The following is a 15699-nucleotide window of genomic DNA, read 5'->3' as shown; positions in this document are numbered from 1 at the left end:
CTGATTGGCATAGAGTGATACCTCTTGTGTACCCATTATAGTGCCACATATGTTAAACTTGTGATCTTTAGCAGGCAACCATCCTTGTAAGGCAACAGGGTCATATGGCAGTTCTAACTGTGTGACCTAAGAGGAACCAGGAGGTATTTTTTCTTATACATTGTTGTTTCTTAAGCCTGCCTGTTGCATTTTGCATTATTCTGTATGTATTTAATTCCAGCACATCAAAACAGATTTGTATAAAATCTGGGAGCATTTCCGCCAGTGTGATGACAGTGTAAACAATAGGATAACCAACATTTTGGGTTTTGGCAGCACATATAATGTAGGTGTGTTTGAGTTGTCCAAGAGCCTGTTATTTTGCATCAGATACACTGTATCGATCCTCAATGAGTTTAAGTAAATATCTGCATCCATAAATATTGTGTAACATACTTTTATTCTGCATTAATCTTTATTTTTCTTTATTTTGCATGATATCAGATATTGACGAGTGTGCCTCCAACAATTTGACTGTGTGCTCTCACATCTGCATTAATACACCTGGGAGTTACAGGTGCAGCTGTCTGGAGGGCTATACGCTGGAAGATGATGGAACGTCATGCACCAAAGGAGTCCAAGGTATGATTTCCTATAACTCATCTTTTGTCATCATCAGCATTGTCTACCTCAATGTACAGCTGTTTCACTATGCATTTTATGTAGTAGTATGCACACTCGCTGTAGTATGAAGGTTTATCAAAGTTTATCATGGGTTCTTGATCTACCTTATAAATCTGACTACTGCAAAAATGTTCTTTGTAAATTTGTTCTAGATTTCATTTTTATGTGAAAAATTCTCCTGCTCACCGTTTGTTGATGATCAAAATCCATTTTAAGTAGTCGTGGCTTGCTTTTGATGCTTTTAAGTTCTTGCAAAGATTGGCACTGTAGTCTCTGACATCTCAGAGGATATTCTTAACTGTACATCCTGTGGTTTTTGCTTCTATGTTTCAAGTGAAAAGTACATCAGAGATTGGCTGCCAAAGTCCAGGACTTTTGGATTTTACCTTTTACGTTGGACCCTTAAAACATGATGTAACCTTTAGGAAGGCCTTGAAAAAGTCTGACCAAGCACACCACACCTCATACCTCCCTTCTGCCCTCACCACTTCAGACTAGTCTCACAAGTCATTTGCAATCTCAGAGGCTCTTGTTTTGTCCTCCAATATATTTTATTTCATACTTAGTACAGACCGATATTGCAAACTGAGCAAACACAGGAGCTTTATCAAACAGCAATTTATGTTTTGGTAAAGGAGATTTGCCATATTTCCATTAGTTTAACCAGGAAACCACCATGGCATGGGTTTAGTAGAACACTCATTCTTTCAGTTTTAACCCAGATGTTATCTTTTGGTTGGAAGGTCATCAGCATGCAATGAAAACCCGTTCCATTCAGCTCTATATATTTTTGTGGCATGCCCATTGTGTTATCTTCACTGATCTGGAGAACTTGCTGGTATACTGGAAGTGCTTCATCTTCTTATTGTTCTGCTTGTCAACAGGCTGACCGGTGCTGCACACAGGAAACCCTAAATCAGTATTATTCTAGTCCAGGAGCACAAGCCTTTTCACCTTTATCTCTACTAAAGGAGAAAAGTAGAGCACCATATTGTAGACATTACTGTGAAGGTGATGGGCTCAAGAGAAGATGGACATGGTTTTGGATGAGCAGGGTCAATACTTGGGGGATCTGTCAATATGAATCACTTACTATGTGTTGTTCTTAATGAGATTAAGGTGACGGTGTAACTGTGGTAGGGAAATGAACCAGCTGCATGTTTCTGTTTGATCCATGTTTTAGTAATTTAAAAAGTTGGTTATGTAAATGTGTCTTTTGGCATATGGAGTAACTATTCTATAAGTGACATGATGGGGAGTTGGAAGGAGATAAACTAGTCACTATTTTCAGCATCCGCTGGGTTTTGAGAGGTGAAAGTGTAATGGGCTTCAAGGAGGAGGATTGTCCGGGATGTTGATCATGGGTAATGATAGATATGGTTGTGTGTAGTATTGAGTGCCAGGGAAGCTCAATTGCACCAGTCACACTTGATAGTTTTTAGGATGTACAACAGAACACCAGTTACTGAGGGACACATTTATCATGTAGCAGGGGTTGCACTGCGTGACACTCCCACCATAGTTTTTGTCATACAGCATGTGTGAAAGGGATCAAATCGCTCCTGGCCCAGATTTTGGGGTGAAACAGAGCACTGTTGTCTTGGGCACATGGACTCTGAACATTCATTGCAGCATTCTTAGATGTCAGGAGGCTCACAAGAGAGTGGCTCATTCATGGTACAGTTCTAAGAGATGTATTGTTGCACTGCACTGATAACTCATGTCACAGGTCCTGAAGTGGGCATCAGGGCACCACTCACTAAATTAGCATTTCTCTACATATCGTAGGTTCAAGGGGTCAGTAATCATTCAAGGCATAGTTTTCATGGAGCACTCTAAACCACCACATTGCCAGAGCACATTCCTTCTCTGGTACGCAGGGGCACATGTCACTCAGGGAAGGGTCCTCAGATTATAGAAAGTGCAAATGTGTACTTTTACTTGAAGCAAAGTTCTCAGGATAGAAGAAATCACCCTGGGACAACGTACATACCAGGCAGAATTTTCAGAGTGACAGGGGCACACAATAACCACTTACAACAGTTTTGGGGAATTCAAGGGAGCTAAGGGGCCCTTAGAACTGAAAGTAAAGTTCTACTGATGCAGCTGATGACCACGGCACCTATCAAATAGGTCACATATTATAAGGATACATTTAGCTGGGGCAGAAATCAATTAATTCAATCTATGGTCTGCTGTTTAGAGGCATGCTTAATATTTTTGTAGTGTAGACCAAAACAAACACTTTGCCTTCCAGTGGTAGATTTCATGTGTCCCTCTAACCAGTGTGGATAGGCTGTGGGACCACCTAATTCACAAGCATATGTTGAGGCAATGTCATCAGCTGTGTAACACTTTGGATGCTCTCTCCTTAAAAGGGTCAGTGGGTTTTCTATGTGCAATTCTGACAACACCTTTATTGCTCTATGTGCTAGTACAAGTACAAGAGTATCCCAAATGTATTTCTTGCCTTTGCTTCTGCCATTGGATCTCTGGCCTCTTTAACAAAAGCTGCTTCAGCTCCTTGTCCCTGGAGCCCTTATCCAGGGGCTAGTTATGCAGAGCAAATGGTGCTGTTTTCAGCAGTTCAGGAGTTTGTTTACTCTGGAACAATAGATATCCTGAGAATTCCATTGTGATAAAGAAAGAGCATTTCATAATTAAGTAGAATTTATTAGATAGTTTTCTTAGGTCCTGCATGGCCAGTGGATGCAAATCGGTGTTTTTTGAGACCTAATGGGTACATCAAGTGTGGTTCCCCTGACCTAGAAAGGTTTTTGGAAATGCTAGTCAGTGGTCCATGGGATGTGAGCCTACTTCTTTAGATCCTGAAGTGAGCCAACTATAGCTAAAGGAGGTGCCCCTGGCACTGTCAGAAAAAAAAAAACACTTAGTGGCTTTCGCCTTGGCTTGAAAAAAGAGAAAGTTAAGAAAACTATTGTGTCAGGAACATTTCGAAAGTTATTCTCAACCACATTGTTTGTCTGACCCAATCCCGCTTTTTTAAACCATCATCCTTCCATATTCTTCATAATTCTTCAACTGAACATTAGAACTTACTTCTGGGAAGAGTTTAGTGCAGATCTGTATGGTCAGTGTGTGGAAATCAGTTGCTCAATTAACTTTTTCTTGTCTTAGTCCATTAAATTCACTGAGTTCCTATAATTTGTGTGGTTATAGTAGTGGGACGGACGTCTACGATGTGAAGCAATCTTTCTTCTTAGCTTGCCTTCATTCAGAAGATGGCCGGTACAAGGGAGACAGATGCGCTGCTACTAGCCCGATTACTTACTGATAATCAGCATTACTCTCACTTCAGCACTTCCTTGTCCAGTTCTTATTTTCTCTCCCTCTCTGCCATACTCTCCAGAAAACTGTAGGCCCTTTACAATATTTGACTTACTTTATTCTAGCTGCTGGTGAGTTAAGGACTCATTATGAATCCTACAATGACAATGGTATTGTAATTACAGTCTGAATTACAAAGACCCTCGGGTGCTACATTTCAAATGTTTGGTATTACAGCGCGATTACATGCTTTCACCAATAGAATATGGAATTACTGCAGGAATTCCTGTTTGGTCACCAATTTCTACAGGTTTATTTCGCATTCCAGACGCTTAATTCCTGAATAAACATCGTCTTTTTAGCAGGTGAAATCTTTCATGGGAAAACCCAAAATTGTGGATTTTTCTGTACATTTTGTAATCCCAATTCAGAAGGACCCACCTTTTTTGCACTGAATCGGGATTTTAGGGGGGACCTTTTTTATGGGCATGTGCAAAGCGCTCTGTCCCGTGTTGTAATCTCTCTTTGGGCTTCAGACCACGCCCATGTCGTGTCAGTTTCTTTCATTGGTTGGTGAGCTTGCCTTTGAAAATCTGCTTGCTTTCATTGGTGAAAGTCATGCCTTTTCCGGTGTTTAGCCCTCCTCAAGCGCAGTGACCAAGTGCTGAAAACAAACGAGGCTCCACGTTTTCCGTCCAGTTTCTGGACTACTTTTTCTCTTTTTTCGCAGCGCGATCTAGCTGAGCAGAAGTCGGGCGCATTGCATGACATCGACCCTGTTACATAGTTAATTGCACTTTTGTGGGTTACATAGATAATTGCACTTTTGCCGGTTACATGGATAATTGCACTTTTGCCAATAGGTTTCACTACGAGTGAACTTTTATTTCCCTTTGTGTGTATGCTTTGCACTGATGGCGGCCGTCAGCTCGCTTATGTGAAACTTTTACTTTTCAGTTTATATGGCAAGAAAAGTCCAGTTAGTTATGTGAAACTTTTATTTTCATTTTCAATGCATGTGGCAAGAAAAGTCTAGTTAGGAGTTTACAATGCTAATTGCTCTAGCAAATGTGAGACCAGTTGCATTGCAAATGCTTGTTTTAATATGTAGTGCAGTGCCTTTCAGGGTTCGACTGTCACTGCAGACATAGCAGTAGCCAAAGGGCAATTATGGCTCTTGGTGAGGGACGTGTAAACAGCTACGACTGCCAAGTACCACATCAGATTGTAGGACTACAGGGACTCTCCGAGCACTTTAAGTCTACTTATTGAACAATGTATTGTCGATAAGAAAAACAATCCATTTTACCCATGTAGATGAATGCCGAGTTTGTGGGAGCTAAAGTCAGACTCAGCTCATTAATCCATGCAAGTGATGACAACACGTTACAGCAAAAGCCAGTGGTGCTGGAACAATTTTGAGATTGTGAGTGCTGTCATTAATATTCAATCACTAAAGTTATAGAGACTGTGAAAAATCCAGGCATCACACAAAAAACCAAGGGTGGCAAATGTGCCATACCCATTCAACAGACGATTGGTAACGGTGTTGTTTGTAGCCGGTAGTGCATTTTTGATAACTGGAGAGAACACATTTTCTGTTGAAATGGCCAGTAAATTTGTATAGATGCAGTGTTACTGGTAAAACTATATGGCGCACAAACGACGATGTGTGGAAATTGAGTTTCAGTGAATATTTATCACTTGCACCGAGTATCTTGATTTTTTCTATTAAAATCTTTGTTTCCATCACACTTCAGAATTACAAACAAATGTGCTTCGTTTGTGCTTTCCTAATAGCTGATATGTTTTGAAATTTTGATGACGCCATCAAACAAACTCGCTTGACTCGACCAACCACTAGCCAAGGAAGGAATTAGGTAAATGTTGACTGCCATCTTAGGGGAATCCTGAATAGTCAAAAGAATACCAACTGATGCTGTACCTCTGCGTAAACGGACTCGTAAGAGGAGGAAAGCCACCAATCACATGACAAGCAATAAAAAACTAGGGGAGGAACATAGAATCACGAATACACAAATTTAAAGGTTTTCATGCAAGAGCACACCAGGAACCTACATAAGGCTTCCAAACTAATGAGCAGGACCCACATGGTCAGTGTGATTTCCGGACCCGCAAGGTATTGTTAAGATTTGTGAGATTAGGTGAGTGAGTTTTCCTGCTGATATTCACCTTGAGATCCCTTCTGCCATTCTTTACATGCTTATCCAGTTGCTATTTTTCTGTTTGCTCCTTTAGAATAGCACACTGTGTTATTCATTCATCTTTCTACACCAATACGAGTATCCTTCTGTTGTGGTCAACATGCAGGCCAGTTCTTTGGGTTTGTATGCGAATGAGTGTGCTATATGTTTTTTAGTTGTTCTGTTAACTTATCACTTTGTTAGTGTAAGGAAGTTCCACACAGCAATTCCTTCAATTACTTTTCTTTATTCCATAAGCCCCTACAAATAAGCGGAGGAGACCTGAAGCGTTTCGTCCACCTCCGACCTTTTTCCTCTCTCCCTTCCAAAACAGAACATTGTCACCCATGAGCTTCGGTTCACCGTACGGTGCTCTGAAAGTCAATACATTACCTCACTTTAATACATTACATCACTACAGTTAGAGTATCATTCATGCTGGTGGTTGAAGTACGATGGGGTGTCTTTCAGATTTTTTTTCTAATGGCTTTCCTTGGTCTTACCCCATCAAATACAGGTAGTTTGCAATTTTGTATGCTCATAATTTTCGCATTTCTTTGGCGCCTGTAGTGGTTTATGATTTGTATTTTTCTGATTACAGCCCTGGTGTCCTGCCCTTATTTTAATTTGTTCACGCCCTGAGGAAGTTGGCTCCTGCCTATGGTGGCATTCCACCAACACGCGTGTCAGTGCTTGTATTGGACTGCAAGTTACAAAGTTGATCACTTACATGGACCAATTACAGCAAACTGCTTTGCAAAATTGATGTATTTTTGCTGTTCAGTTGGATAGATTTCATCATACCTTGTGTGGACATTATTGTAATGCCACATGATTGATGGAAGGCAGGGGTTTTCTGCTAATAAATGTGACAATTTGCTCACAATAGATATCACAAACATGATATACTGTTTGACCATATTTGATAGTTCTGTATTTATCTGTTATGTAACACTATTATGTTCATAATGAATTCTTTGCAATAAATATAACATGTCTATATATTGTTCTGATTATTATCCATTTTTAGGCTTCTTTATATATATAAGTTGGTATTAGAGTAAAGCTAGGCATGTCCTAGGGAGTAGTAAGTGAGGCAGTTATGTTTTTCTTTTTGTAATGTTTGTATCCCCCTGGAAACTGCTCTTTCTATATGTTACAGGTGCCCTCTTCGTCTTGGATTAGGTTGTGAGAGGGCCCCAGTGGGTGAGCAGGTGTTTGTTTTTTGTGTTCGTGGGTGTGAGCAGCCTGATGCTGTCAGCAGGGGGCTTGGGGTTCAACAATTTGGTAGATGACTGAGATCTTGTCATGGAAGAAGTCCATCTGGGTATCACAGATCTAGGAGGGTGATGTCTTTCTCTGCATCTGCGGGGTTGAAGAATTCATTCACAATGGCGAAGAGCTTTTTGGTACGGTTTGGGCTGGCTTAGGTGGTCTGTGCTAGTGTTCTTCTTTGTTTTTTCAGTCGCGGTGATAGTGGTTGAGTGCTGCCTTGAAGGTGGTGAAGTCTCCGGTTTCTTGGCAAGTGCCCCACTTCCTTTCAAGTTGCTGGCAGTTGCATTTGGTGGATTTCAGTTCCGCTGTGAACCAGCTGGCTGTTCTGGTAGGTCCTTTGGACTTGCCTAGCTTGGCGGGGGCGATTGTGTCAGCGCATTCTGTGATCCACTGGGAAAAATTCTTCGCAGCCTGATCTGGGTCAGATGCTGTGTCTGGGAGGTGTGAGTTGAGAGTGTTGTTTCACTGGTCTTCTGAAACCTTTTTCCAGCCTCTGCATGTGGAGTTGGGGGGCACAGTGATCGTATTGGTAGGCCCTGAGACAGTGAAGTGGACACTATAGTGGTTGGTCCAGGTGAGCTGTGTGACATGGGTATACTTTAATTGGTGAGATTTCTATTAATGTAATCAACTGTTTTTATGACTCGTAAAGGCGGCTTCAAAAAATACTTTTTTACTTGAGTGGGCATCGGGCATAAACTTGTACAAAATATAGGCACAAAATGGACAAGCTCTCTTCTGAAACAGTGCATACGTGTGCACGCCATGCGCAACCGAATCGCAGCTATTGAACTTTCTGCTATTGAGTTAAAAGTGGTTGGGTCATTGACATGGGCAGTGCTTCTGTGAGTCCATCTAAAAATTGGTAGGATTGACACGTATGTGCTATTATCATTCACTTGGTTGGGGTTCAAGGGTGCTGACCCTCTACAAATGTGGTTGAAAGAAACCAATATATGGGCAAGTGTCTCGTACCTGTCTGACACCTGTTATGTATAGAGTGCTGGTCAGCACATCACTTGCGTTACTGCTCTGCCCTTCCCAAAAATGCAGGTACCTGCATCCTGTAGCTCACAATCTGTGTAATGTTTTATAAATTCCAAGTTACATCTGGGTATTGCCTTTAATCCGGTTGTCTACGATTCACCTTAAAAGGTTCACACCTGCTACATAGATATGCATATAGGAGGCCATTTAAAGGTTGAAGAATAAAACAGTGTGACCCTGATCCATAGGGAGAAATCTCTCTACATATCATGACCATGGTCCTACTTTGGGAGTTTGTTTTTAGAAAATGTGAAATTAATATTGAGTGGGCTAAACCTACATTGGGCCCCTCTCATCATACATCTGTGTCTTATGCGCATCTGCTTCACCAGTGAATGCACTAAGGGACAGAGCTTTCCACCAAGCAGAAGAAGATCTTTAGATACGGCGGTCGGTCCTTGGACAGAGGAGTGGAGGCAAGGGCCTCTACTGACCTGACAGACTCCCAGCAGAGTCTGTATAACCCCAGAGCCAAAAAAAGCTCTCCTGAAAGAATGAGAGCTCGGTATGTGTAAGGATGGCTAAACAGATGAAGGCAGGAGGCGAAACACAAGCCTCTGCAAAGTAGGGGTGCCTCAACTCTTCACGGTGGCCCTCTTCATTCCAATGCCAAGGAATATCTGTGAGATATGAGAGACTCGGGGTTCATCATCACATTATGCAGGGTGGCCCCATTTTGCGATACCCGACTGGATGAAATTATATTTAAAAATGTCCAAAATGAGCAATCAAGAGGATCTTTTTAATACCTGAAACATTGACTGACAGCCTAACTAAATTGCATGAAAATGTTGTTTAAATATTTAAATGTCAGTGGCTTGATTCTGTTTTTACAAAATGAACTCAGCCTTTCCTCTTTCCCAGTCCGAACAAATGACTACTAGTTTTAACGGGGTAATACTACTTGTATATGAAGTACTACTAATGTTGCCGTTTGTTCCACAACTGAGCCTTGAGTTCTATACCACTGCAAATGCACTGAACATGACGTAAACAACACTTACCGTTCTAGTAGTTGAGTAACGTCATCGTATGTAGTTTTTTTTCAAGTATATAGTTGGATGAATACAAATACATTTTCATTCCACCACCACCACACCACAGTTAACTCGAGGGGTGGGGGAGATGTTGTGCCTTGGATATAATATAACCTTTGCACAGCTAAAATTAGATCGGTTTGGTGATTTGGCGATAATACGATGTTCGTATTCCGTGGTATTGACACAGTAGCTGATTTACCAAACACCTAGTTCAGTATATCCCCTCTGCTTGTGTGTAATACATACATCAGTAGCAAGTGTTGTGTATTCAGCAGGGACTGTCTCTAGTAAAACCTAAAAACGCAAAAGCCATTTCCTTTTCCTTTGGAGCATTCATTACCACTGTGGGCACTTTGAAACAAGTCAGTTTCACAGACAGAGTGAAATAGAATAAAAAACAAATGTACTCTGACGAGTGAAAGATTGCAGCTCACTTTATCTGTTATTTCAATCACTCATGTCGGACAAGGCCAGCACTGGCAAGCATGAGAAGAAGGGCCGCAGTAGTGCTGAATACTCCCTCCATAAATCAGTGCTCAGCAGCCAGGGCCCTCAAAGAGCCATGAAGCCTCGGTAAGAAATTCATAACATTGCATGCATGCAGTAAATCACGGTTAATGATGTGCCGTTTGTTATTTCAGGAAGTTAGAAGTTCTAAAGTATTGGAAGAGTGGCGGGAATAGGTGCAAGGAAATCCCAAGGGTACCAGAGAGCCAACAAAAATACCAGTAGCATTTGACTTCAAGTACCTGCCTGTGACAAGATGATTTATCCTTTGACTTTTGTTTTTATATAATCCTAATGCAGAACTGTTTTTTATCTGTCCCTACTCACATACCATCGTACCACAATAGTGCTTCCATTTTAACTTTTCAGTCTAAAGATAGATTTAGCTCTAACGCCAGTCTCTTGTAATCAAACACATTTATTTGGGGCAGCCCTCCTCATCCTTTGCTCTCACATCGTGCTTCCGCCCACCAGAGCATACAGCATAGGGAAGTGAGTCAGACTACTTCTTCCATTGACTTTCTTGCACTGTGAGTGATGGCGTTTTGCTTAATCATGTGCACATCCTCGTAAAATAAAGTGCACCACAGACATGGGTATGATGGCCCAATACTTTACTTTACTAATGTTTCTTTCTTCCATTCTTCTTCCTTTTTTGTCACCCTTGTGTATGTGAACTATGTCTTCATGCTATAGTAATTATAAGCTATAACAACTTTTCACTTCACCAAAAGAAAATATATTTTACTCTGAAAACACTGTCCTATTAACATTATTGTCAATGGTTATTATTTTTTTAATTTAAACTTTTTGTTGCCAGTCTATGGATACCATGTGTAGGCGGTGGCATGTTCTTTATCTTGTTTTTATTTTTGTTGCATATTATTGCGCCAAATTAATAAACTAAACATTTCACCAACTTGCCAAGGCCAGTCCTATTGGCATTACTAATGCTTGTTTTATGTTGTGGTCCTATCTAAACGTGACTGCTCTGTGTTTTACCTATGACAAAGAAGTAGCAAATAGTGCTCCATTCATAAACATTTTCAGTGCTACATGACCTATTTAATTTATGCATATAAATTCCTCGTTTCGATTCACCGATTGCAAACTGGAGAAATGTTATGCACACAATATGAAAATTCTACCATTAGTGGAGCGGTGGGATTTTCTGTACAGTTTTACCTACAAACATTGGTGAATACCAACAAATGGGTGTTTGTGGGTGTTATGCATCATGAAAACACACATAATTGCACTCCTGATGAATACAGAGAAAGTGTATTTCCGGGATTTAAATGATGAGAGAGTGACCCCATTTGATATAGAAGTGTAGGAGAATTTTCTTATCAAGAAAGCATTTTTCCGTACAGAGAAAAGCTAAAATGTTCCATATAGAACTATGCATTTACATTGGGTTTTTGAATGCAGGACTTTCCACCAAAAGTTTCATGCACAAAATCAATGCATTTTAATGCTAACACTTTGAAAATCCCATTAATAACTAAGCAAATTTACCATTCAGGCCCTGTGACATTGTACATCTAAAGTAGTGAAAGAACCACGAGGAATTACACCATTCAGGGTAACATATCATAAGCAAACTATGGCCATGTACATAGCACAAGACAATGAGATACGGAGGAGGTGAATTTTAGGTGTCTCCATAACTGTTGGAGACAATATCATCTCAGAGTCCCAGGGAGCACACTCTGCACTGTGGGTGCTCGCACAGGCACTATCCCTTACACTAGTGAAGTGTTCATGATGTTATTGATGATGGGATTTACCACATCGATGGCCACATGTAGTATGGATGGCAGACAGGAATCAAGTGGAGATCCTGTCAGGATAGCCTGATGAGTGCATGCTCAGGAGACCTTTTAAATTTAGTTAGTCTCTAGCCGGCCATTTACTAAGGCAGAACTTAGAGTTGGGCTGAATCCTTGTTGGACAGTAGAAGTTTGAACTTCAAAGAAAGCTGAGATTTCATTGCAAAGAGCCTGGGAAGGAGGAATTTCCTGATTAAGTGCTTTTGGTTGTAAAAATGATTTTAGAAAATTGAAGATTACTTTTGGGTCAAATCGAGCCTCTTCGATTTTTGAAGTAAAGCATTTTTTTGCTTCCTTAATGGATGTATGGTATGTCTTTTGGGCAGTCCTATATTGATCAAGGTTGTGTTGTTCATAGGCGTGGTGCCATCTTCGTTCAAGATTTTTACACTGTTATCTGAGCTGATGCAGGGGAGAACCAAAGAGCTGAGACTTTTGAACAACGTTTCTTGGGATGGACAAGTGGGACTAGTTCTGAGACAGTTACGGATCCATTTTTTAAACATGTCAAGGTCCTCACCAAAATTGCCGGTGGGAATGGGTGAGGTGCTGGTAAGCCCAGAAATAAATTTGGGGTGAGACTTAATTTCTCTCCACTTACGAATATTGAAGCTCATGTCATTTTGAGGCTTAGTAAGGTTGTGGCTAGTATCAGTCATATTAAACAAAATTAGACTATGGTCTGACCAGGATTGAGGGGCAGGTTATTTGACAGATAGCCCAGTGTGGTTTGTGAAAATCCCATCTAGGGTATGGCCAAAAGTATGGGTGGAAGCAGTTATTCATTGTGAGAGCCCTAGTATCTTAAAGGTACCTGACAGATTGATGATGTCAGATTTGGAGGAGTCATCAAAATGGAAATTGAAGTGTCCTAGGCCAGAAAAAGTAGCATATTGTATTGAAGAGGAGGCAAAGACTTCTCCAATGGTGGAAAGAAATGACATTCCAGAACCTGGGGGGTGATAGAGTAGGCAACCTGCTACTGAATGGGAGGGGCTAGATTTAAAGCAAAAATCAAGATTCTCAGCTCCCATGAGGGAGACAAAGTTAAAGGAGCTGCATTCCCAATAATCCCGAAAGATAATAGCTACACCCCCACAACCTTCCTCTCTGTTGCATCTAATTATAGTAAACGCCAAGGGGAGAGCCACCGCAATAACAGAGTTGGGCCGGGATTTTAACCATGTTTCTGTTATAAATAAAACATCCAGTTGGTTATTGATGACTAAGTCATGTACTTCATGAGTGAGTTTACTTAGCGATAAAACATTACTGAGGCCTCCTTGTACATGACAAGCAGATGGGACAGATTTGGGTGGCCTAATGTTATCTTGATCAGAAGACACTCTGAACATATAGCAGCACTAGGACAGAAAAAGAAACTAAGAGAGATACATCCCATTCAAAGATGAGCAATAAGGTGGAAAGAAAGGCACAGTATAGGGCAAAAACAGAGAATTAAATTGGGAGAGGCAAGAGAAAGGGTAATAAGAGCCAAGGAGAAGATTGCTACAGCCACGGTATAACATTGTCTGGCCCAGGTAGCTGGTGCTAGCATAGTGAGGGGTCAGAAGTCATTACTCTATGTAATGTATAAAAGAGTCTAAAGTTCTCCAAATATGCCTAGACGGAACTGAGTTGCTAGTGTGATGTGAATGGACAGAGTGTGCGCTTCTAAGATATGTGACCCGTGCCCACCAAGTATGATAAGAAACATTTCTAGTTTTTCTACTCGAGTAAAATAACTTTAAGAGCAATGATGGTCAACAAATCAAGGAGCTTGATATTGATGTGCATCAGAATTCCTAGACGAATGTGGGCCTAATACAATAGTCGGAAAGTCCAACAATATGTTGCTTAATTTGGTTGCTATATGCTTCCAATAGGAAATAATGTCCCCACAGATTATGCCACAGGACTAGCAGGTATTCATGTCTTTCAGCTCTATCTTAAAAAGTCCCTTTGGGATCCAGAAAGCAAATGGACTAGACATTCTTCGGTTTGCAACAATGAAGGAATAACTTTGCAATGTAGCAGAGAGGATCCTATCTTACTCCAGGAGTCTTCCGATAGAGGGGGGATACTCTTGTTAGTAAAGTAACTCGACCATTTGATCTCTAGGATAAACAATGGTAGGGTAGCACCTTTGTGAATTAATTTATAGATCTTGGAGGCTACATGACCACCTGATTGACACTTGAGAGTGGCAAAAAAAGAAGAGGAAAACAGTGGAGCCAGTTTGGAAATTCTTGCTTTGAGCTTCAGGAACTCTTAGAAATCAAAATTAGGTAATGCATATTTTGCTTGTAAAATTGCAAAGGACAGGGACGTCTTGACTGTTTATAAATCTGAAATAAGAGCAATGCTTTTTTTGGTCCATTCTTTGTCCGTTGTTGAGGAGCTGGGTGTCCAGAGCTTTTTATTATTCCGTAGAAAAATAGAGAGGAATTTATTGATGTTAGAGGCCATAATCTAAGGCTAACAGGGCTTTAATTGAGTCTTTAAGAATGACTTGGGAATGGACAAATTTGTGATGGGACCTAGACAAAGTCGCCAATAATGAGCATGTGTCGCAAATATATCTTTCAATATTAAGCCAAGGCGGGGCTTCATCAAGGTGCAGGTCCACCTATTGAATGCCTTGAGCAGCTGGGAATACAGTCTGGTAGTTGCATCAATCTGATAGAATACAGACACCTAAGTGGGTGGGAGCGCTTAAGTTTCTTGAAACTCATTCTGGCGCCTTTGTTATTCAAATGAAATCTAGCGCATATTTTGTCAACCGTGGTGAAGAAGAAGAGGAAAGAGGAATTGGGTACATTCTAGATAGAAAATTGACTTCATGCGTAACCATCATCTTTAGGGTTTCCAGTCTAACCCGCCATGATATAAATTTGGGGAACCAGGCTTAAAGGAGTACATTAATTTTTTTGATTGTTTTAGATTTGTTCTGAGATATAGATTCAGTCAAATTATTACAAAACCAAATGCCCAAATACTTAACATATTCATACTGCCACTGGAATTGGGAGGAACCCAAATAGGAGGCGGTACAGGGAACAATAAGGGTCAAAACTTCAGTTTTATCCCTTTTTATGGAGAACCCTGAGAAAAAAGAGAACTTGCTGATTATTTCCAGGATCGTAGGGTTAGCCATGACGTAGTGGCGGTTGGACTACCACAGCTTTGGAGGTCCCACCGCAAAATTATGACTTTGGCGGTCGGACCACTAAAGGACCGCTGTCCCCACTGGGAACATGGTTCCTAACAGCATGACGGCAGTTGGGCTTGCAATCAGCTATGGCGGCGCGGATTTCAGCCCTGCCTGACTGATTACCAGACCCTCTTTCCCCAAGAAAGGAAGTGCTGGGGGCATTCCAAGGGAGCCTGGAGTGTTAGGGAGCTGAGGCCAATATCTTAACACTGTTTCCACATATTACAATGTTCCCAGAGGGAACAGTGTAATAGGCAAAGGGGGAACATCACCGCTCTGGCTGTGGCCTTCTCTCCATGAGATTGGCCGTCCCGTGGTGGGACCACGAAACTCGTAATTAGGCCCTAAATCCACAAACTTCATCCCAACAATGTCAGCAGACATATTCAGCATTACAATCAGGGGATCAATAGCCACCCAAAAGAGCAATGGCTGCAGTGAGCAGCCTTGAAGAGTGTTTTGTTGGAGTGGAATCGGGGAGGGAAGTTTACCGTTGACTTGTGCAGTAGGCTTGGTGTATGAGACCATGACCATTTTAATAAAAGTGTCCCTGAGGTTGCGCCTGGCCAGGAGACCCTGTTGAAGGTCTTCTCCAGATCTAGAGCAATGGCTGCTGCAAAAATAAACAG

At 41.2% G+C, this 15699-nt stretch overlaps 1 protein-coding gene across 1 annotated transcript in view; it reads left to right on the top strand.

Moving 5' to 3' along the window:
* CCBE1 (collagen and calcium binding EGF domains 1) overlaps nt 1–15699 on the top strand; it is a 682825-nt gene that overhangs the window by 605391 nt on the left and 61735 nt on the right. Inside the window, exon 5 of the mRNA XM_069220382.1 lies at nt 484–621. Coding sequence (XP_069076483.1) covers nt 484–621 — 138 coding nt within the window. The remainder of the gene's footprint in view (nt 1–483; nt 622–15699) is intronic.

The sequence above is a fragment of the Pleurodeles waltl genome, chromosome 1_1 (assembly GCF_031143425.1).
Source record: "Pleurodeles waltl isolate 20211129_DDA chromosome 1_1, aPleWal1.hap1.20221129, whole genome shotgun sequence".
Taxonomy (NCBI): Eukaryota; Metazoa; Chordata; class Amphibia; order Caudata; family Salamandridae; genus Pleurodeles; species Pleurodeles waltl.
Note: the sequence above shows the minus strand (reverse complement) of the source record. Positions and strands in the feature narration are given on the sequence as shown.